At 51.2% G+C, this 23,751-nt stretch overlaps 1 protein-coding gene across 3 annotated transcripts; it reads right to left on the bottom strand.

The window, feature by feature from the left end:
• Nucleotides 1-365: 365 nt before the first annotated feature.
• On the bottom strand, nt 366-15,767 carry ZYX (zyxin). Of its 3 annotated transcripts, none has more exons than XM_067570020.1 (10): nt 15,631-15,767; nt 10,392-10,678; nt 4,693-4,874; nt 4,114-4,206; nt 3,122-3,655; nt 2,697-2,841; nt 2,417-2,586; nt 2,045-2,223; nt 1,729-1,849; nt 366-1,543 (listed from the first exon to the last, which is right to left on the bottom strand). In XM_067570020.1, the coding sequence occupies exons 2-10, from the start codon at nt 10,654-10,656 to the stop codon at nt 1,433-1,435; spliced, it is 1,800 nt and encodes a 599-aa protein (XP_067426121.1). In that variant the 5' UTR covers nt 10,657-10,678; nt 15,631-15,767; the 3' UTR covers nt 366-1,432. The 3 variants fall into 3 exon arrangements, with proteins under 3 accessions (XP_067426121.1, XP_067426120.1, XP_067426122.1); XM_067570019.1 differs by lacking the exon at nt 15,631-15,767 and adding an exon at nt 15,054-15,348; XM_067570021.1 differs by lacking the exon at nt 15,631-15,767 and adding an exon at nt 11,319-11,638.
• Nucleotides 15,768-23,751: the final 7,984 nt, after the last annotated feature.

Here is a 23,751-nt window from a genome sequence, read left to right as displayed (position 1 = left end):
TGATCAAGTATGGAGGGCTTTAGGGTCTGGTTATGGGAAGGTATTTAGGCTCTTAGAGATGCTGCAGTAGGAATTATGCACCTAAGCAAATTAGGCACCCGCTTATCTGCACCTCCAGGTGCCTGAATACCTTTGAAATCCGGCCCTGAGATCAGAGAGACCTTGCAATCTTCAGCCGACACAGTTTGAAGTGGAAGCAAACAACAGAGGCTGGGGAGACCCAGCCCTTCTCCTTGCCAGTGGCAAAGGCAGACTCCGTGTCTCCAGGGTTCAGGCGGGGAATGACCAACAGCTGTGGGAAAACAATCCTATAGAACATGGTCATTCCCATGCACGAGGCTGGATTAAACAGACCAAAGAGGAAGTTTCAATAAAAACCCATTTTATTAGATGCAAACAGTGGCTGGGAAGTACAGTATCCAAAATGCCTGTCCAGTCCCAGAGAAATTCCAGCCCCAGAAGAGGGGCTCTGCCTAGAGACAGGCAGAGCCAACGAGTACATCCCAATTCACTGAACCCTTCCCAGTGACAGTGAGCAACCCCACTGGTACCTGGGGAGACATTCCCTCCCACCCGGTGCTGGCAGTGAACCCCCACACCACCCCTAGGGCCACTCTCTACAGGGCGCTGGCAGCCCACCCCCATGGCCAGCCCCAGCCACGAGTCCTTTGTAAACACACGCATCCTGTGGCTAGTTCGCTACGCGGCAGCACCTGGGCCAAGCCCCAAGGAAGACTGAGTGAAAGGACGTGGGGAGCAGAGCACTTTTGTCAGGGGAGCAAGAGGGTCCCCGTAACCGGGGCGCAGCGAGAGGCCCCTCCCCAGGCTGACAGGTTTATCCGGCAGGGAAAAATGTTAGACAGGATCAGCCAGCTGGGGAGATCTGCCAGAGGCAGGAAAGCTAGAACCAGATGAACTCTTCCCAGCCCAGGGAGCGAGGCCTCCCAGCCACTCTCCTCAGGAATACCCCACCTGGGAGCGTGGGCGTGAGGGAGCCAGCAGAAAAAGGAGCATCGCACAATGCCAGGGAAGTGCACTACTCCAGGAAGCAAAGGCGCTCTTCGCCTCAGACACAGCCACTAGGTAGTTTTGCCCAGCTCCCGCAGGTGGAGCTGACAGAGTGAGCGCACACAGGGTCGGGAGAGGCCAGCCTATTTCCTCCAGGACTACTGCAATTCCCTCCCATGGCAGGTCAGGGGAAACAGGTCTCCCTCACTCCCCACTGCGGCCAGGAACAGCAGGCACTGCAGAAGGGGATCCTGCTACGGAGGAGAGGGTTAGGAGTGGCGATCCCCGTGCAAAGGGAGGACTGCTGCCAGGTATCGGTAGGTCGGAATGAGCCCCGTGGGGCGAAGGGACTGGATCATTGAGAGCAAGGGAACGCAGGCCATCGGGATGGGGGAGGAGAGGCATTGGGGGCATGCCCAGCCCCTCAGCGCGCAGCTTTGGCACGACTGGTGTGACACTTCATACACAGGACATGCCCATCCAGGGGGAAGCAGCCGTTCTCATCCGCCTCGATGGACAGGGACCTCCCACAGTCCTAGGGGGAGAAGAGGACAGGAAGTTCAGTGACACCTAACACTCCTGGGAAGGAGACAGAGGGGGCGGAGACAGATACACCTGGGAGGTTTGACGGGCTGGGGAACAGGACAATGCCCCGGCGAGACACGGACAGGAGATGGATGTCGGGGAAACGGAGGGAGGTGGGGAGGAGCGGCTGGTTACCTCGCACTTGTAGCACTTCATGTGGAAGTTCTTCTCCAGGGCCACCACGCGCACGGTCTCGTCCTTCCCAGGCTCTGGCATGATGGGCTCGGCGCAGACGGAGCAGCGGGGGGCATACTTCCTGCAGCACACAGAGGAGGAGGGGAGACGCTGACAACAGCAGCCTGCCCAGCGGGGATGCAGTCCAATAGTGCAGGAGAGCTACGGGGCAGCCTGGCCTGCGGCGAGGACTGGGTGGGGGAGCAGCTCCCCGCCCCTGGAGGGCTCTGCCGGCTGTGGGGCTGGCCCCTCCTCTGGCCAGAGGCCTCCTACCTACCTGTGATAGTCATCCACGCAGTGGGGCTGATTGGCCTGGTCCACAATGAACGAGGCCCCCTCGAGGGGGGTCTGGCATACCACGCAGGTGAAGCACTGGGGGTGGTACGAGTTGCCCGTGGCCTTCAGCATCCGGTCGGTGATGGTCTGTTTGCAGACACTGCACTTCTCCAGGGTACCCTAGGGAGGGGAGAGGCTGAGTGAGCCAGAGACAGGAGCAGCCCAGCCCCGCAGCGTCCCCAGGGCAGGCACACTGGGCGGGAGAGGCAGCCTTCCTTCAGGCAACGGGGGGAAGAGGAGATTGGGGCAGCCCAGCTACACATCCCCTTCCAGCCCCGCTGCGCCCCCCACCGCGGGCCCCTCCATCACTCACAGCGTAGCAGTCCTCGCAGAAGGGCTTCTCGTCCACGTTGTAGAACTGCTGCCCCTGCAGCTGCTTCTCACACTTGAAGCAGGTGAAACACTCCACGTGGAAGAGGCGGTCGAGGGCACGCACGGCTGACTGCGTTCGGGACAGGGGCCTGCGGCAGAGCCCGCACAGCTCTGCCATGGGAGGGAGGAGAGGGTTAGAGAAGGGCGACAGCCACCACAACCCGGCCTGTTATACCCAACTTCTCCAAGGGGGAGAGGGGATCTCGCTTGCTGGCACCCACCAGAAGTGGAGGCCTCTGCATGGGGTGGGTGCTCCATATCCTTCATGAGCTGCTGGGTCAGCATCTCCAGCTCCTCCACCTCTTTCATGGTCAGTGAGGTGTTTCCCCCGGGGGGGCTGGATCCAGTGCCCACAGGAGCCCTATGCTGCAGGAAGGCAGAGGAAGACATTCAGCACCAGGCTCCCACATGCTTCCCCCCCCCCCACTCAGGAGCACCCTGCAATGCCTGTGCCCCTCCCGGGTATCTCTTGGGAATACCCTTCTCCCCCACTGCCTTCCCCCTCCCCTCAACTAAGAGGCAGTGAGGTCTCTCCCTCAGCTGACCCTTCTCTGATGGGTGCTCACCTTCCTCACACTGGGGAACCCTCCCCACCCCCCACCAGTCTCCCCGTCACCGAGGCAGAGCCATGCTCCAGATCGCTTACCGTGTCTCGCGGGGCGGCCGGCTGCCCTGGGGGGCGCGGCTTCTCCTGCACCTGAGGTCTCTCCCGCTGCTGGGCATAGGTGAAGCTAGGAGGCTGGGGCCTAGGGGCCGAGCCCACGGCTGAAGGGGCTGTGAACTGGGCCTGAGCAGGGGGAGGGGCAGTAAATCTCACGGAGCTGGGGGGGACCCCAGGAGCACTGGCAGCTGGTTTGGATCCAAACTTGGGGGAGCCGGCAGCAGGGGATGGGGTGAATTTCGGGGCAGGCTGGGCGGAGGGAAGAGGGGGAGTAGGTGGGGCTGCTGCTCGGCGCTGTGTCGCTGGGGGGTCTCTATGCTGCAGTGGGGCTGCCCAGGGTGCCGGGGCAGGGGCCACATCGACTGCAGGAGGTTTTGGCGTGAAGCCTCCACTGGGTTTTGGGGTGAATTTGGAGGGGAAAGCAGCAGGCGCTGGGGGATCTTTTGGCACAGCCATGATTTCTACATGGCCTTCAGGGGCCGAAGATGTCTCCAGGGGAGCTGTGGATCCTGGAGACACCTGCAAGGGGAAAGAGATGGTGAGAACGGACAGCCAATCAGTATGATGCAAGTGAGTATCCATCATGCTCTGCACTGTGTGTCGACGCACCACGCACCTTCAGCGTAAGGTCCCGGGTAAGTCTGCCTCAGGCAGCGGGCCAATCCCCAGCCTGGTACACACACTGAGCTCCTCCACTCCCACAGACTGACGGGAGGCGACAGCTGCCCTTCTTTCTCCTCCCCGACTCCAAACCCCACCTCATCTGTCTGTCTGTCTGTCTACCCCTTCAGCATCCCCAACATCCCAGCTGCACAGCTAGGCTTCCTCCCCCTATGGTTCATCTATCCACTTCATACTTCAGTAACACAATATCAGCCCCTCTGACCCCATCAAACCCCTAGCGAAGCCAGCCGACCAGCCCTCCCCTTTCACCTGACCCATCCAGACAGTGCAATGCACCCTGGAGGGCAGCTCACCCGGGATTTGAAGGGGTCGTTCTTCTCCATGTCATCCAGCATCGAGGACAGCGAGTCGATCTCCAGTTCAATGCTGCTCAACTTCCCATGCGCCTGCGTCGCCAGCCAACGGGGGAGGAAAGAGCAACAGGGCATGTCCCTGATCAGGGGCGATTCATGGAACAGCTGCAAACCTGGGAGCATTCCCCTATCCCACCCTGGGACTCCCCACCCTACAATCCCCTGCCGCAGTAGAATGCTGTGGGCCTGGGATCACCGCACAGAGAAGCAAGTTGGGGGTGACTGGCGGGGGTGAGGTGCGTGCTGTGCGAGCGCTGTGGGCAGTAGGGAGTGCGGGCCCCAGACAGGCGGTGCCATAATATCTTTAAGCGGCGCCTTCCCCAGGAACAGAGCACTCCGAGAACACCCAGGAGATCTTCGCTGCTCCCGCTACCTTCCCAGCGCGGAGGTCTGCCTGCAGAGATGTTGCCTCCGGGCTCCGCAATCCTGCCAAGTGTCTGCCCCTGTTCAGAACACCAGAGGGAACCCGAGTGGCCCAGGGTAAGAAACGAACCCCAGACCAGCCATGGCTATACTCACCTGGGGGGCAAGCACCCCGGCCACAGGCCCCTCATCAGCCATGGGGGGAGGGGGAGAAGGAAAAACCTCTTCTGGGGCTGGGGGGAAAGGCTCTTCGAATGGCGGTGGGGGCGGGGGGAAAGCATTGATTGGGGAGATGACAGTCTCCTCTCCTGGAGGGGGTGGGGGCGGCAGCGGCAGCTCTGCAGGGAAGAACGAGAAGAAAGGCAGGTGTTGACCCTCTTCTACGCTTCTCCAGCAACGTTCACACAGCAGATCTCAGCGTGCTTTCCAGACCAGACCCAAGAACTGTCTGACGAAGGGGTCTCTAGCTCCATCCCACAGGGACCACAACCCTCACACGCTTGGCATCACACACAGACCATGGCCAACACACTTGCCATCGCATAACATCCGACACAAACACAGCAATTGTAACCTGGGAGAGTCAGCCGAGCACTGGAGGTATTTTAATTGAGATGGTACATGTCAATATCTCCCTTCCCAGCCATTCTGTCCTCTCCCCCCATTCCCCTGCACCTGCTTCTCCAATGCCTGATCCTCCTCCACTGCCAGGTGGCCTCCCATTTCCTCTCTTCCTCCTACATAGCATCTCCCACAGGACAGGCAGCAAGAGTAGCTATTCCTCATTTCCCGGTACTTTTACAGGCATCCAGGCCGTGTGCAATGAAGAGCCTGGAGGACTATACAGAGTGTGTCCAAGCAGGCAGCACCACATAACCTTCCAGCACACGCACAGGGACCATAATTTGGGAACTGATGCATGAGACCATCTGGCCCGTCACACAAACCAGACACCTGGGTGCTGTTGGAAGCCACTTTGCTCTTTCTGGTAGCTGAAGGGGCTGAAGTTTCCCATGCCTGGTCTCCACACGGCTTTGAGAAATTTACCAGACACCATCTTGACAGAGATAGAGATGAAAAAGGAAGGGCCCTGGCTGGACAAGTCCAGGGATCATGCACTGGTTAAAAAAAAAAAAAAGCAGCAGCTCAATTCTCCCTCCAGCTGTTGAGGTTCTTATAAGGCGGATGTCCCCAAACCCAGCTTAGGGAGATCCTCTAGCTAGCAGAGATCAGATAAACCTGAACCCACTTTTCCTCACCACCTCCTAGAAGGGAGGAGAACGCTCCTTGCATTCTCTTTCCTCCACTCCAACCCAAGCTACAAAGGCTCCTGCTGCGGGAAGGGGAAGTAGAGGTGTCCACTACTATACCCCTGGCCCTAGATCCAGAGCCTCTATTGCTGCTTAGTTACCTCTGACCAGCAGCATGAATGAAATGAACCTGATTCTTGTCAGTTCCACTGCTGCATGCGGAGTATAACTGTCCAGCCTGGTTGGTTTTGACCTGCTGCAGCCTGGGAAAGTTAGATTCAACCAACAGTAATACAATGGGTCACCTTTGGCAGGTTCTCTTCTGAACGACAAGGGACAGGATGCACCTTTTCTTAAAGCTGAAAGCTTAAGTGTCCCTTTTAGCCAAGGTATACCCTGCACTGGGTGGTATGCAGACTCTCAGTCTGCTCTCTTGCTCTCCACATTTCTGCCTTCATTTAAAAAACAAAAAACGTCTAACTGTTATATTTGCAAAGAAAACCATGAAAACGAGAAACAAGCATAACCATAGCAACATGGTCTACTTCAGTTTGCAGAGATCTTGAAACAAGAACTCTGGGATGTGGGCAAGGTCCCAGTCATCTAAGCAGCTGTTAACTTCAATACCAATTATGATACTTTAAATGTCAGCGTTGCTCAAAGCCTGAAAAAAAATGAGGATCTATTCTGAGTGACAAGCTCATTTTGGCAACAAATATTTGGGAGATACCACTTATCTTTCCCTCCCCATTCAAGAGCCTGGCCAAATGAATCCAGAAGAGCTCATGAGGAAAGCCAGGTACAGAGTCCAGTGGAGCATGTGATCATATTTGAACATCTGTACAGTCTATTGATAGAACCATCTCCTTTTCTCCTCAAGTGAACAGAGCTTATTTGTGTAACTGGAGCATGAAAAAGTACCACCATCTTCCCCCCAACTCCTCAATTTGACCCCCAAGTCAGGGAAAGTTTCCTAATTTTCAAACCTTGGTTTCTGCACACAGAGCCAAAACAATTGAATGAAAAGTTTAGCCAAGTCCATTTCGCTGTTTCGATTGAGGAAGCAAAGATAAAGCTGGAAGATTGAATGCAAAAAGACAATAGTTGCTCAAACAACTCAACGCAGTTTGCAGAATTGGAACCAAGCTCTGCCAGCACGGTTTGGGTAGTACCAGCAAAGATTATGAATTAGTCACCAAAATGGCTTCATACCATTATTCATAAAAGATTAATGGTTAGTTACTGCACCTGCACTAACTTGATCTTAATCCTCAGTAGTAGATGCAAGAGAGAGATAATATTAACTTGCCATGTTGCACTACAGTAGCATTTTCTCTTCTTGTTTAACATTATACTTACGATTTTTGTGCAATACTGGCTATGTCTGTGTCTATCTGCACAGCATAGACTTTTTTTTTTTAAGGCCGGAAGGGACCATTAGATCACCAGTTCATACAGTTAACACTGCATTACATGACTTTGTATTTATTTTCCACATTAACATCACATTCTCTCTCTGCCTTTGTGTTATGGAGAGAGAGTAGTGCCTCTCCACAATTGAGCATCACATTCACAAAACCAATCTGCATGAAATCTCTCACTTTGGCCTTAGATTTTTGTTGCAAGTTTTTGAGTGAATCAGAGGGGGGATTTGGAGATAGGGAAGTTACAGAAAAAAAGAAAAAAAATTACTTTTTGGAAAAGTCTAGGGGGTTCTTTGGAATATTATGTTAATCACTGTTTGGGCTAGAGACTCCCAGCTGGCTTGCTATTTTGTCTGCTCTCCATAAGAAGGTTTGTTGATTGCTGCTGGGAGTTTTATGGTAGGGACTTTTGCATCTCCCCACAGTCCAGGTGCTCCTTGTCAAGGTCTGCAGAGTATCGGGTGTTGTCTGATCATTCTACCATTTTCAAGCAGCCATCTTGCTCAGACTGAAACACGAACTTCTAGTGAACAAGGCAGAAAGCTGGAAGTCAGGGATACACAAGATCTAGTCTCAGCCTTGTCACAATGTGTCCCCCCAACAAAGTGACTGTGGATTTACATAGGACCTTTCCAAGGACTCAGTCTGCGATTTACAAACAATCAGACTCAAAAGTCACTTACAAAAAGTGAGTTTCACAACTAATGCTGTGGATATTATCCCTGCTTCACAGCTGGGGCAAAAGGATTTGAAGCAGTACCTTGCCCAAGCCAGCCAGTGGCAGACCACAAAGATCTCTGAACTCCCAGTTCAGTGATTAAGCAAGCCACACTGCCTTCTGTGAAAGTCACTTCACCCTGGGGATCAGTTTCCTCATCAGTAAAATGGGGAGAACAGCTACCTCACAGAGCCGTACTAAGGATTCAAATCTATCCAATCTTCATGTCTGTGCAGAATTTTGAACACACTGAAATCTGACCCCAAACACTGCAACAGAGAAATGGGTAAGAAGATATGTAGCGAGCGCCCATCTTCACTGAAATTAGGATAGTGTTTTTAAACGTTTTAACCAGTCTGATTAAAAATCCCCTCTCTGCTCAGGTTTTGCTGTCTAGTGTCACAATTTCCACTAGTTCTCTGATCACCGCAGTCTCCAGGCTAGCCTGGGCCTGAATTCCCCAGATAAGAAATAAATTGGGAGGAAGGGGGGGAGGAGAGAAGAGGAGTGGAGATGACTGCCATTTTCCAGAGGGGGAGAATTTCAGGCTTCCTTTAGCCACTATAAAGTAGCAAAGGAAAGGTCCAAAGCCCATTTTTCACCATTCTTTCTGCAGGTCCACTATAAAAACGTAACCTTGAGTTTCCCAGCATGGAGCATCTTTCTTAAAATAAATACTATAAAGTTCTGTTACAGTTCTTTTCTCCCTCCCCTCCACCCCCAAGCCCAGGACTGTACTATTGCAACAGGAACGTTACTCAATAAAATAGCGTGTGATATAGACAACAACTCAACCACCACCTACACGCCTCCATGCACCACAGTGGAGCACTGGGGCCACTACTGACTCAGAGGGGAGAAAGCATAGCCCCTCTTAATCAACCCCATGATTTTCTTAGTCTCCCATCAAACAACTGCCCCATTCTAATCCTGCTTAGCCTGTGAGATCAGGCAACACCACAGCTTCCTGAACCTGGCACAGCCACCGACCTTGGTGAAAAGCAGCCCCAGGATAGGTGGAGTCAGTGTCTCTTACCGCAGTGACAGAGCATACCCTGTAAGGCATCGTCTCCACAGACATCATGAGCGGGCTTCAGCACACTCAGCTCAGAACCTGCATGCACCTGGAAAGCTACTGAAGCCAGCTAGGGCTGAATTCAGCAACTGGGACTGAGAATGTAATTAGGGCAAATTAACAGAGGAAACCCAGAGGGCAAGAGAGGAAGTTCCCCAGCACCTCAGTTCCTCACTCTGACCACAAAATAAAAGCAACTGGGGTCCTAATCCTGCTCTCACTGATAGCAGTGGAAGACGGTCAGGAACCGTGCTGCAGTCAGTGCAGTTACTCTGCTGCAAAAGAGAGAGAAGAACAAGCTTCTATGGGTGCATCCAAGCCAAAAATCTCTTGCCCAAATGGGGGAGGGGGTGTGAGAGGCAGCAAGTTTTCCCAGCACCACCCATCTCCTCTGGGGCTGTGTGTCTTAACTAGGATTTAAAGGCAGTGTTAAAACATTAGCTAGGCTGCCCGCTGGACTAACTCAACCCAGCTAGTAGACGTTCAAGTGGACATTGTCCTGTCTACATTAGCCTCTTAAAGAGGGTGGCTAACATCGAACACCACACCACCTAGTCACCACGAAGCCGGTGACACTGTGGTGACATGCAGTGAGGTCGAGGAGGAGAGCGTGGGTAGTAACGATACTCCGAATGGCTTGAATTGGCCAGCTAAATCACCAAGAGACCTTTGCTCCTCGGAGGAGTGAAAAGGTCCAAGGGTCCCAACAGGGATCAGGTGCTAAAGTAAAAGCTACATTTGCACTAGGACCCTGCCCAGAAGAAAACACTCAACAAGAGAAAACAAAAGCCAGTCAAGCAAACAGCTGTCTCACTTCCTCTTTATGGCAGCTTCCTACCTCCCCTCTGCCCCTGCAGCTCCACCCTTCCATCCACCCAGGCAGGGTAAGCGCAATGGTGCAAGGGCAGGAAGTAAGCGAGACCAAAGGGAGAGCGCTTTCACAATCCGAGACAAGCTACAGAGCGAGGAGGGGGATGAATCACAGAAATGGAAGCCAGTGTGAGCCATCCCCACAGTGAGTCAAGAGGGGAGATTCTTCTCAGCAACGTAACTGCCCCCTACACTGATATTTATGGTATTCCTTCAGCCTCACCAATACATCAGTGAGAGAACAGAATCCCTCCCCCACCCTCTTCTCTCAGGGACCTCAAGGTGTGCCTAAAATAGATCAAAGCGGTCAGAACTGCTTCCCCCGTGTCGCCCCCTCTAGATCCCCTTGTATCCCACTCTGGAATGCTGCTACCCTCCCCAGCACGCACACCCATCCGTGACGTGTAGCTAGTCGTATCTCACTCCCTTCCTCACTGTTCAGTCCATATGCATGGAGAACGTAAGAACCACATCAGCTCCCCAGGTGGAGGGCATAATACGTTATGGATTTCACATACCTTCAGGAAGTGTAGACGATGCAGCTAGTGGGATCTCCCCCACCTTCCCTATCCGGGCACGTTGCGCACCAGCCCCTGGAGGCTGGGGCAGTGGCGGCTCTGAGGCATTCCCTGGTAGAGCAACCCCAGCCTTGAAGGGGTTCACTTTGGGCTTTGGAGCAACCACTGGTGCAAACTTCTTCTGCGGGTTGTAGAAGGCTGGGGTGGAAATATTGATGCTAACCGTGGACGTCATGCGAGTCCCCGGGGTGCCGGATGATGCCATCTTGCGGCTGGCTGCTCAGCACCTGAGGGGGCAGGAGGGGAGTTGAAAGGAGGCGTGAGATTAGACATGACCCTGCAGGAAACCAGGGCAAACGAACCTGGGAAAAGCACAGCAGGCAATCACGAGGGAAGTGGAAGGCGGGTGTACCCAGGGCAGATGTGAGGGGCATGAGTAGAGCTCAGGGCAGCCCCTGGACTGGGAGACAGAAACATGTTTTGAAGCAAGAAATGTTGTCTGACCCTGAGGCGAACCCCGAACAAGCACCTCACCCCGTCTCCTCGCTGGGATGCAGAGCAGGAGCAACTGGTCAAAGCACCAACAAACACACTCCACCCCTGCCCAGGACAGAGACCATTTGCTGAATGGGGCTAACAAACGTGTGTGGGGCAGGGAGGGGGGAAATGACGAAGCGAGAGAGGGGAAAAGCTGGGATCAATGCAAAGAGCACGGCTGGAGAAGCCAGCCCAGAACCCCACACCCCAGACTGGAGCACCGCACACCCAGGGACAGCTCACATCTCTCAGGTCACATCACCCGTGCCCTCCTGCACCTCCAAGCCTACGATGCCTATGTCACCATTGCATCCCTGCCAGTTCTGTCCATGCAACCCGCTGATCCTTTCCTCCTGCAGCCTCAAACCCCCTCCCCCCCCATCCTTTTACCTGTAGACCCCCAGCCCCTCCCGTCAGCGGGGAAGCTCTGACAGCTGCAGCACAAGCAGAACAAAGGGAAGCCAGGGCAATTCCATGCTGTCACACATTCTCCAGCCAAGCCCTTCGTCTCGCTGTCCTTTCCGTCTTGCTGTCCCTTCCTGTCATTGTAGCAATAGGCAAGGGCTCCTACAGCATCCTCAGTGGCTGGCCGCCCTGCTCCCGCCCCTTCCTGCAGGAAGCAGCTCCTAGATCCAGCCAGCCTGGCTCACACATGCCTGAAGTCACTCCCTCCCGCAGCCCCTGCCGCACAGACGCTGCCCTAAAGCCAGCCCGTCCACTGCTGGCCTGGCCTCCAGGTGCAGCCTAGGACAGCCAGCAAGCAGCACTTTCCTGTTTGCTCCAGGATATGCTCACAGCTCCATCCTGCCAAGGGTATCTTGCTGGGGTACAGCAAGCTGCATATCTCCACTCCCAGGATCAGAGCCTAGCAGGGCTGCTAACCGTCTGTACATTTATGGACGGTCAGTAAAACAAGGTACAATTTTAACACGGTCAGTTAATCCATAAATAAATGAAAAAGTCCGTAAAACTGGGGTAGAAATAAAACACATTGTATTTTGTCGTTGATTGGCATCGTTCAGAATCACTTCTTGCATCGTAAAACTACTCTGACCCTGTCTTTATCAACTTCCTGTTTTCTATTATTGCACACGCCCAAAGAATCCGATTGATCAATTAACTGCAGCTAGAACAATTGCGTAAGTCCGAATTCCTGTGTACAGAATATCGTGAGCAAGTCCACACACAGAGATTACTGTAGTGTGCGCAGTATTGTTAGCCAGGTCAGTAAAACGTTTACGGTGTCAGTAAAAATAAATAAATAAATAAGATCAACTTCAGATCTTCACATCAGTAAAAACTAAAATGCAAGGTTGGCAACCCTGGCTGCCTAGCCATGTCCTGAAAAGTGAGTTCTCCTAGGCTTGTACGTGGCAAATCTGAAATGCCCTGAAACACTCCCCACCCTGCCCCCTTCCCCCTCCCCCCACACACACCACAGTCTGGGTTGCCCTCAGGATGTTTCCAAACTCACAGCAGTCAGGAGCTATTGGAGATCTCCTGATAAGAGCCCACATTTCTAAGATTCCCCCAATGCTGGTATCCAGGCCAGAGAACTTGTCTGCAGTAGGAAGTGTATCATGCTGCCCTCGCACATAATGCTCCCAGTGGTGCACAGGGAAGCATGCCAGCATTAGGAGTTAGTCTGCTTTGAGCAACATCCTTCCACAGTGCCTGCCTCCACGGGGGCAATGACGGCTGCTGTAACAGCCCCAGAGATGCAAAGAGTCCTCCCACAGCTACTCCACGGTGCTGCTCTCACTGAGACTTGTGTGGGCCACTTACCTGTACAAATCCTCCAAGTCACAGGGGTACCATGGGAGATCTCAGATATTTGCCTTAGTTGTTATATGGGAACTAACCTTCACCAGCCTCCCCCACCATCATACCAACATGGAGAAATGCCTAACTACGTGGAGCTATCAGAACATAGTAGAACATGTCCCTACACGACTGAAATCACAAGGTCCTGCTTCTCCCAAGGTCAGACACTGGGCACATCAACTGTCCATAAGTGTCCTGGGGAGCAGATTAATACATTTTAAGGCCAGGAGGGGCCACTATGATTTTAGATTCTAGTTCCAGAGGGGTAGCTGTGTTAGTCTGTATACAGCAAAAACAAGGAGATCCCCGGAGCACTTTAAAGACAAACACATTTAATTTTGGCAGGCACAAGATGTCATCTGACAAAGTGGGTTACAGCCCACGAAAGCTTATGCCTGCAGAAATTAAATTTGTTAGTCTTTAAAGTGCTACAGAACTCTCGTTTTTTTAGATTCTGGTGTGACCTTCTGCTTAACAAACCATAGACCTTCACCCCGTGATTCTGCTTCAGACTGATTTCTCCTTGCGCTAGATGATATCATTTTGAAAGATATCCAGTCTTCGTTTAAAGACTCCAAGTGACGGAGAATCCACCACATCCCTTGCTATGCTGTTCCAATGGTTAATTGCCAGCTCCTAGATCTTATTATGCCTTTATCTGCTACTTTAAAGCATCCTCTGCATCAGAAATCTTCTCCCCATGGAGGTAGGTGAAGACCACAGCCTCATCACCTCATGATCATGCTCTATAATGGGGCTGGTCTTCATAGAGATGGATTGTGGGACGTCAGCATCATCATGCAGATAACTTCGCTTCCTCCCCAGCAGCTGTTTCCATCTCCATAACCCCAGGGCAGTCCTTCTCCCCATTCACTCTGTCTAGGCCGAAGCCGCTCTCTCAGGATAGAAGCCGCCCTCCTCCAGCTACCCCTGCCTGTCCCAAGTTCTGCTGAGAGAGCAGCAGGAAGCCATATCTCCTCTTTGTCCACCAGCCACCCTACAGGGAAGGGGAAACGGAGCTGCCAGGGACTGAAGCTTTCCCAACATGCCTTTAGACTGACCTACTTCTCCTCCTGCTACCCACGCGATAGTCCCACCACAGTTCCACGGACACCCCTCAATCCTGACCGGCAGCGCCCCGATTATGAGACTTGCATTAATAGGGTCCTGCTACTCAAGTGTACAAACAATTAGCGAGGGAGTGTCACCCAGGCAGGCCTGAGTCTAAACGAGTTATCAAAGCTCCCCCGAAGGGAGATATTTCCCGACATCTAAAACAACCAGAAGACCCTACACAGCGGTAGAGGAAGGTGGCAGACCCCTCTCTACTGATTAGGGGCAGAAACTGAGATGTACATCCTTTCACTGGCTATAGTTGCACTGATTACATGAAAGCAACCCACACAGAAAACAAGCCAGCCTGCAGACCCCTGGCCTATTCGGGGACCCACCAACGGGAAACCCGCTCTCAGCCTGGGGTTCCTTCCTGCCCCATGACCTGAACTGCACTCAAAAGTAGGGAAGCAACTGTGAAGGGAGAGACCTAACCTCAGGTCCTCCAAAACGGTGCCTTCCTCACGGCGGGTCTGGGTTCAGACCAAGCAGGGAGTGTTTGGAGAAGGGCTGGGGGGAGCAGGAGGTGTTTGTTTCCGAATCCCCACACCCCAGTAACTCTGGCGCCTGCAGCAGCGAGGCAGGCCCCGAGTGCAGGAAGGGGCTGTGCGAGTCGAGAGGAAGGGGCTGTGCTGCGGAAAACACGAAGTGAAAGAATCGAGCTGATTTACTCCGGGGTGTTTAAAAAAAAAAGACAGAGCGAGCGAGCGAGCTACAGGCATTCCCAGGCCAGCCCTGCACAATCTGCTGGGCTAGCGCAAAAAGTGACCCAGCCCCAGCGAAGTCCTGTCCTCTTCTTCTTCTTCTCCCCCCGGCCAGCCCAGCCCAGCCCCGCTTTCACACCCCGCGGAAACGTTCCCCAGGGCAGGCGGCGCGGGCTCGGGCCGTTCATTGTCACACACCCGGCGGGGCGGGGGGAGGCACCGACCGGCCCCGCGCTGCAAGTTCGCAGCTTCGCCAAAATTGGGAAGCGGCCCCCGGCGCAGCGCGCACGCAGCAGCTCCCCGGACGGCCCCGCGGGGCGGTGCGGTGCGATGCACCGGGGGTGCGTGGGGGGGTCCCCGCCGCACGAAGATGCACGCGCTGGTCTCGGCTCCGGAGCAGAAAAGCTGCACTAAAGCCAAGAGGCGCGGCCCGGCCCGGCCCGGCCCGGCTCTCCGCGCGGGGCAGGGGCAGGGGCAGACTCACCTCGGGCAGCGGGCGCAGGAGCGGGCGCGGCCAGGGGAAGCCCGCGGGCGTTACCAGCGCCCGGCTGCGCCTTGCCAAGTCCTCGGCGCTGGGACGCAGCGAGCAACAAGTCCGTCCCGGCCCGGCCCGGCCCCGGAGGCTGGCTCCAGTCGCCCCGCCCGGCTCCGGCTGCTCCCTCCAGCCCGGCTGCGTTCCGGACCCTGCCAGGAGCGGGGCGCGGCCAGAGGCGCGCGGGCGGGCGGACCGGGCCCAGGGGCTGGTTCCTAGCAGCTCGCGAAAAAGGCCTCGCCCCAGCCGAGCTGCGTGACCATAAAAGGAGAGCGGCCGGGCCAGGCGCGGCGCGGAGCTGAGCTCACACGCCGGGGAATGTGGCCGGGAGGCGGCAGGGCTGGGCTGGGCTGGGGAGGCTGAACGATGAACGCACTAGGGCAGGGCTGCGGAGGGGGGACAGCCGGGCGCCCCTCTTCAAAGCAGCACCTCGTCACCCCCCCTTGGCCCCCGCGTTGTCCAGGGCGGGAGGTGTCGGCTTTCCCTCCCATCGCCTCTGACGGACGGACGGACGGCCTGTATTTCATACCCTGCTGCTGCTGGAGTCCCTCTTTCCCCCGGGTTTGCCCACTGCAGGCCTCTCGGTCCCGATTCCCAGCCCTGCCCGTGCACTCCTTTCTCCCCCCTCGGGGCTCCTGCCCCAGGGCCGCCTGCCTCCTCCTCCTTCCTCCTTGTCCTAGTAGCGGCTCACCCCCCACCCCGTCCCTTTGCCCGCCCAGCGACTCCCCTCCCCCAGCGATGAGTTCATTTCCAGTCACTAAACCATGCATGTAAGGAGAGAGACTTGGCAGACCTGGCGAGTCAGGGTCCCGCTCGGCCTCTTCTCCACCCTCCCCCTCCCCGCAGCAGCCAGCTGCAAGAGAATCTGACTCAGACTTTCCCAGTCCTACAGACGCTGTTTTTTTTAAAAAAAGCAACGAAGCCCACAGGGCGGCAAGTCATGTAATTCCTCGTTTATTCAGGGCAGGACAGGACAGAACCTTCTCTCAAAGCCCAGCACCCAGACAGACCACTTAGTCCCTCAACCCCAACCTGCAGCCTGGACACAATCCTCTGGCTGCTTGCTCCAGGTTTGTGCTTTGCAAATTGTACGTGCGGATCTGCAGGGTCCACGTTACTCCCCAATCCATTCCAGCATTACATGTTCGGTGTTGTTTTCAGTCTGAGCATGGATTGAACGTGTGCTCAGGACTGTACCTCGCCCAGAAGAAGACCTGGTCCCTGCACCCAGGAGTTTACAGTTAACATTTCCCATCTTTGGTCTTCTTTTTTCTCTTTCCCCGAGCCCTTTTTTTTTTACAGGGTAGCCTCCCTCAGCCTATTTCTTCCAAGCTTGGAGCCAAGGGGGAATTCCTGTTCTTTACATAATCACCATACTTTCCCCTTGGAATGTGGCCACGATACTGGGCTTTCTGCCCTGGTTGTTGCCAAATTTCCAGGGATTACTTAATCATTGCAATGCTCAGAGGATTTAGGATTTATCTACGGTGGGGTATTTATCCACCAATTACACAGATGTAGCCGCCACAGTCCAAGTGCACACGTAGTGTAGCGTGGGACTTGCACTGGTGCAGCTTGTCTGGGGTCAGAGGCACCAGTTCAAATCCCAGTTTACAGTGGGGCGGGATGTCTGAACTAGGGTGCAGCTACAACAGTGTCTAAAAACCCCAGCACAGACAGAACTTTAATTATGCTTGTCATGTGAAACATGGCACCTCCACTGTTGGATAGCCTTGAGCAAGTCACTGCACCTCTCTGAGCCTCAATTTCCCTGTCTGTGAAACAGGACTAACTAAACTAACTTCTCTCTTATACATGTGCTGAGTATTGTTGTTACGATGCTACAAGTGCAGACGTGTCAGGAGACCCGTTTACATCTGGTTGTCCTCAGACTCAGTCCGTGCACCATGTGACTTTGTAGGATATGTGAGTTCTGTCTGTGTTGGGCTGGGACACCACATGGCTTTCGCATTGCTTGGGTCATATCTATGATACAAAAAGCTTCAACCTGGGTCTCCAACAAATTGTTGTGTCTCTAGCATGGACAATCCTTGCCTCCTTCTGGGTTATTGTGGTCATGCCAGACCCTTAGACACAAAAGTGGCATGGATCATGACCCATGTAGAGTCAGCCACACCATTGCCTGAAACACAGCACCCCAAAAGGAAAAGCACACCTTAGTGAACCCTCCATATCTCCAAGCACCTGCAGGCTAGCATCACAGTGTCTGGGAGAGTACCACCCATGGGCATCACTCTTGCCTCTGAGAAAAGAATACGCCCTGCGGAGCCAACCTGTGGCCGTAGTGGTTTCTACCAACACCCATTACCAACGGGCCTCATGAAATGTATGTAATTGTTTCATGGAGGTCCCCTATCAGCCCTGAGGTTGGCACTCGATAGATCTGGCTATGGTAACAGCGTTCCAGCCCCAGCTGCTCTGGCTGCAAGAGCATAGGCCCCATGGTGGTAGTGGCCGTGTGATCTAGCTAGTGCATGAGGGCATGGACGAAGGCCCAGGGGACAGCACGAGTTCTATTACTGGCTTTGCTGCTGACCTACTTGGAGCAAGTTACTTTCCTTCTGTTTCATCTTCCAGCCTTTGTCTGTCTCGTCTGCTTAGACTCGGCTCTTCAGGGCCAGGACTGCCTTGTATTATGCACCATGCGTAGCACAACGGAGCTTCAATCTCATTTGGGCCTCAAGGCACTACTGGAATATGAATGATCTACGTCATAAGATTCCAGGAATGTCACTCTGGAGCCGAAAATGTCTTTTGAGTCCCTGTGAGGTTAGAGAAGCAGCTACCGGCATAGCTTAGAGCTCACTTTCTTCAGAATATCACCAAGCTCAATCATTACTGGGTTTCTTAGTCTGTTACCGTCCCCTTTTTAAAATCTCAGCCATTTTGTCTTTATGAATTACATCCGTGCAGTATCTGCCATGTTGAGTGTCCTTGTTGTATGCAGTATTGAGGTAGCCGTGTTGGTCCCAGGATACTGGAGAGACGAGGTGGGTGAGAGGGCATAGAGTGATTGCTGGGTGAAAAATGTTCATCCACAGGTGATCTGGTGTTGTTGTCTTTTATCATTTTCCAGCGTGAGTGTCTGGTTTCACCCACATAGTTGCTATGACAGCATTTAGGGCTAGTCCACACTTACAGCTTACAGCGACACAGCTGTATCGGTACAGCTGTGCCGCTGTAAGAGTGCTTGTGTAGCTGTGATATGTCAACGGGTGAGTGCTCTCCCGCCGACATCATAAAACCACCTAAACAAGCGGTGGTAGCTATGCCAGCGGGAGACATAGCGCTTATGCCGGCAACATTTATGTCGCTCAGGAGGTGTTTTTTCATACCCCGAGTGACAATAGTTTTGCTGGAATAAGTGCTAGTTCAGACCAGTGGTTCTCAACATTTCCAGATTACTGTACCCATTTCAGGAGTCTGATTTGTCTTGCGTACCCATTTCACCTCACTTAAAAACTACTTGCTTACAAAATCAGACATAAAAAGACACAAAAGCGTCACAGCGCACTATTACTGAAAAATTGCTTACTTTCTCATGTTGTCTGTAAGAATTTTTAGGTAGTACTGACTTCACTGGTGCTTTTTATGTAGCCTGTTGTAAAACTAGGCAAATATCTAGATGAGTTAATGTACCCCCTGGAAGACCTCTGCGTACCCCCAGGGGTATGAATACCTCTGGTTGAGAACCACTGGTTTAGACAAGGCTTTAGTGCATTGGATAACCTATACCACATGTGTAGGAACCACGGATCTTGAAAGGTGTGTTGTGGGGAGCGTTGATCACTATGGCAGTGGAGATGTGTCTACAGGTTTTGCACAACACCGTGAAATTTAAGATTTAAATAGCTGAAACCGTGAAATTTAAGATTTTTAAAATCCTGTGACCGTGAAATTTAAGAAAATGGATAGTGAACTTGGTAGGGCCCTAACTATAGTGGGTGAAACAATCCCTATGTACTCAAATGAACTCACACAGGAAAATTATAAAAGACAAAAACACCTGTGGGCGAACACTTTTCACAAAGCGATCACTTTATCTCTGACCTATCAGTCCTCATCCTCATAGCTTTGTGAGACACTAAACATCATGGACTGAAAGACACTGAATTTATGGCTTATTACAACAATCTGTAACCCACCAACAACCCCCTCTCAGCTGTTTCCCTTTCCCCCACCTCTTTCTTTCCTCCCTATGACTGGAGGGGTGTTAATGGGCCACTCACTGTGAATGGTCCCTTGAAATACGTATTAACTACTTGTGCTAAACTATCTGTTCAAACTGTATTTAGGAGTGATACTTTAGGCTTGTATTCAACAGCACTACAGCGACCCAGCTGCACCAGAGCAGCTGCGCCTCTGTAGCACTTTAGGGCATGTCTACACATCTGGCCTGCAGTGGCACATCTGCTGAAGACTCTGCCAACTGGAGAGAGGTCTCCCGTCAACATAATAAAACCACCTCCATGAGTGGCAGAAGCAAGTTGGTGGGAGAAGCTCTCCTGCTGACATAGCACTGTCCGCACTGGTGCTTATGTTGGTGTAATTTATGTCACTAAGGGGCGTGGTTTATTCACACACGAGTGACATAAATTCTGCTGACATAAGCTGCAGTGTAGACATAGTCTTAGTGAAGGTGCTGCTACGCCGATGGGAGAGCCTCAGAACCTCACCCACCTTGTCTCTCTACACCATTGTGTGGCATAAGAGGTAATTCAACCAATCACCTCTCTCCAGCCAATTTGCATGCAACAGATTCATTGGTTGAATGAAAGAGACTACGCAGATGGTGGATTATTTGGATTAATTGCCACAGTTCTTCAAAACCAACCACACAACAACACAACCAGTGCACACAATAATCCAAATACACATTGTTCTGCACCAAAGCACACACCCCTCATTCACCACCCACACAAATCAACACAACTCTCCCCACACAACACAACCACCCACACCACACACCCAGATGCACTATAACCTAAAACATGACTCTGAAGCCTAGAATGTCTGTTGAGTCAGTGTGAAGCAATGGAAACAGTTACAAACATGGTGGAGATCTCTGTTGTTTAGAATATTACCAGATTCAGTCATCACTGGGATTCCCAGCCTGTTACTGTCCAATTTTTAAGTTCACAGCCATTTTCCGCTTTTTTACACACACGTTTTATGAATTCATCTGTGTGACATCCAGTCTATCAGCTGCTAGTACAATATACCCCTGCAGTATAATTCCACTGCAGCAGCCTGATCCTGTTCTTTTTCATTTCACTCACCTATGAACTCAGCCGCTTGTACATTCAATTCTCTCACTATCATGTGGAATATCCCTCTCTGACTGAACATAAATGTACTTTATCTGGCAGTGTCAAAGAGATCAGGAATGGGAGGAATGAAAGCGGGAGCTTGGGGCGTTTTGTAGTAACTTGTCACAACAAAAGCCGATAAGAAATTGAGGAGTGTTTAGCGGGTGGGTACAGGAAACCCGGAAATGACAGAGCAGAGTTCACAGGAGTGATAAGGCAGCAAGTCTGAGTTCACATTTGCCATCTAAATGATTTTAAAGTCTGTGGTTTTGTACTCTGAAAACAAACCCGGATGCCGTTCTTCTGCCGGATATGAGTACTTCAGAAGAAAACAACTCCCACTGCAACTTCCCTCTATGCCTATTCCCCTTTTTGGTGGGTGGAATTTCTTTGCCTGAGATGCTGGGAACTGGAATTTGCTCTTGAGATTTGTGTAGAAACTCTCTTAGATTAATCTCTTTAATAAACTCCATTGTTATATTTCAAATTCACTTCTGGTCTCCTTAATATTTTTACTCCAGTATGACCATTTGGCAGTGAAGATGAAATTGTCAGCATTTTAGATGAGGATGAAGGACTCAATAAATCTCTGAAAAAGAATAAAAGAAAAAAAATTGAAGCAATTTTATTTGGATTTCACTTTAAGTATTTTGATATGGTTTTGTTAACACTTGTTTAACTCAAATATCTGAGAAACATGTTGGAAAAAAGCTTGTTAAAGATTCAACACTGCAATCCTTCTGTTAAGGATTGAGAAAGCTCCCAGTCCTCATCTCTGAGAACTCCAATGAGTTCTCTAACAAAGGAAAGAAGACCAGACTTGATAGTCCTAAATTAAAAAACAATCTGAAAAACAAATTATTTAAAAAGAAAAAATGTTCTGACTTTTTATACATCAGAGAGAAGCAAATAAAGGCACTGCCCCCTTTTTATTTTATTCATTTATTTATTTGTTTTATTTGCCGATCACCTTTAACGATTCTATTCACAGGGAACAATGGGTTGTCATGTGCAATGCCTCAAAAGTGGACATTTAGTAAAACTAGCTTCTGTTTTTTCACTGTTTGAGGATCAGACATTTACTGCAGAGAGATGCAGATTTAAAGAATTCCAGAGTTGGCAGCATCCCCAGTGGGAACACATGAACACAAAAGACAAAATGTTATAATGTGGCTGCCATCACAGCAGTCACCCTGAGACTGGGCAGACAAACAATATGGTCATCACTAGGGAATGAACACCAAATGTAACACCAAATGCACAAACTCCCACCATTTGTGCTAACACAATACATCTGTTAGCTGCAGCAAAATAGCTGGACGTTATAGTCACTGCCGGCCAGCCACTAGAGAGAGGTCTGATCACATGCACTAGACCAGTGTGTTACAAATGTATTTCAGAAATGCTAACAAGACAACCTATCTAGCCACAGTTCCAGATGGCGGATTACTTTCTGCTAATCCTCCATACACCCAAAGTCTTGAAATGGGAACTCTAGGAATGACAATATTGATATGAGACTCTGTGTAACAAATACCGAATGAATCATATCTGGCAATCCTTTGTGGGAGAAGGTGAAGATCAGAATGGACGTAGATGCTGGAAGAGTAATAGCTGTTATTTCTGAAAAACTACGTTATAACCCAGCAATGTTGTACTGAAAACACAGTAACTACAAAAACTGTGGGAAAGGCTAATGGAAGTGAAGCATCAGGTTGAGGTGGAAAATGTAACACTCTCAATGTCAAATAACAAAGGCTGTGCTCTGTTGAGCTGAAGTTAGGGTGAGAAGCTAAGTTAAGAGTGGTGAACAGTGAACCAGATCACTGAGCCTTGTTGTGTGTGAAATATACCCTGTATTCAAATTGGAAATGGGGCTGTTTGTCTCAGAGAAAGCCATTCCTAAACTCTATGAAACTAAATCTGTGCTGTGTCCACCGAGAAATACGGGGATTCAGAAGCCAAAGAATGAGAAAAGGAAGGTCTGATCCAACTGCCATTGAAGTCCATGGAAGTCTTTGCGTGTACTTCAGTGGGAGCTGGATCGGGCCTTGACCGCACCATCTTTTCTCTGACTCATACTGAGTAGGTCTTGCATCTACAGTGGTGGAAAACTTGCTGAGGTTATGAAGTGACATCCTTGTTTGAAGTAGTGTAATAATGTCCCTTTCCGAATCCTAAGACTCTGGATTTGTAATTCAGTGATGGCAGGGGGGAAGAATTTAATCAAAACTGGCTCTGAATATTGAAATCTAAACAATTCTTTGGTCTTAGTTTATTGAAAGCATTATTCCACTATAACTGGTTGCCTTATGGTGTGGCTAGTACCGGGGTGTTTTTGCACTGCATTATAGACCAGATATTGCAGGGACCAAAATGTTATCAGGTCAGTATTCTAGCTAAGGGGACATCTCAGCAATGCATTCCTCTAAACAGAAAGCTCTACAAACTGCAAGACAATGGGGTTGAGAATAAAGAAAACAAAGCACTCACGTTTTCAGGATGGTGTACTTTTCTTAGGATACGTAGCTGAGGTGGAAGGAGTCTCTCCCAGTTAAAGGGAAAGTAATGGTACTTTAGCATTCCCATCCAATATTACTGAACTGTGAGGTTTTCTGGCATTAGTAAACTATTAGTTCTCAACTATAGTAAACTAAATACAATTAATTTTCATACTTGTCATCTCTGACATCTTTTTACTAAATTGTTACAAAAAGTTAAAAATTGGGTACAGTCACAGAAATGGTAAAAAACCACTTGATGAAACTAAATAAGAGTTAATAATAATGATCATTCTTAGCGAGCAACTGTAGAACTCAAAAAGTTTTACAAAAGTGGGTAAGTACCATTTTCCCCATCATGTAAGTGGGAAAGTGAAGCATAGAAAGACTAAGGCCGTATTTTCATTATTGTCCACTAGTTTTGGGTGCTTCCATTTTTGTGTGCCCAGCTTGAGACACCTAGGACCTGATTTTCAGGAGTTTTGAGCACTCAGAACTCCAGCTAAAATGAATGGGAGCTGTGCCCCGAGGTGCCCCAAGCTGGACACCCAGAAATTGAAACATTCAAAATTAGTGGCTAATTCTGAAAATTTTAGTCTAGGTGATTTGCCTAAGATCACATGAGAAGTCTACCGCAGAGTCCAGGACAAAACTGATCTCATTGCCTTATGCACTGGACTCTGCCTCAGACATCTACGTAAGAACGGCCATACTGGGTCAGACCAGTGGCCCATCTAGCCCAGGGATCCTGTCTTCCAACATTGGTCAATGCCAGGTGCTTCAGAGGGAATGAACAGAACAGGTGATCCATCCCGTCAG

The sequence above is a fragment of the Emydura macquarii genome, unplaced genomic scaffold (genome assembly GCF_026122565.2).
Source record: "Emydura macquarii macquarii isolate MOO-44397 ecotype Brisbane River unplaced genomic scaffold, CSIRO-AGI_Emac_v2 contig_2979, whole genome shotgun sequence".
In the NCBI taxonomy this organism is placed as follows: Eukaryota; Metazoa; Chordata; order Testudines; family Chelidae; genus Emydura; species Emydura macquarii.
Note: the sequence above shows the minus strand (reverse complement) of the source record. Positions and strands in the feature narration are given on the sequence as shown.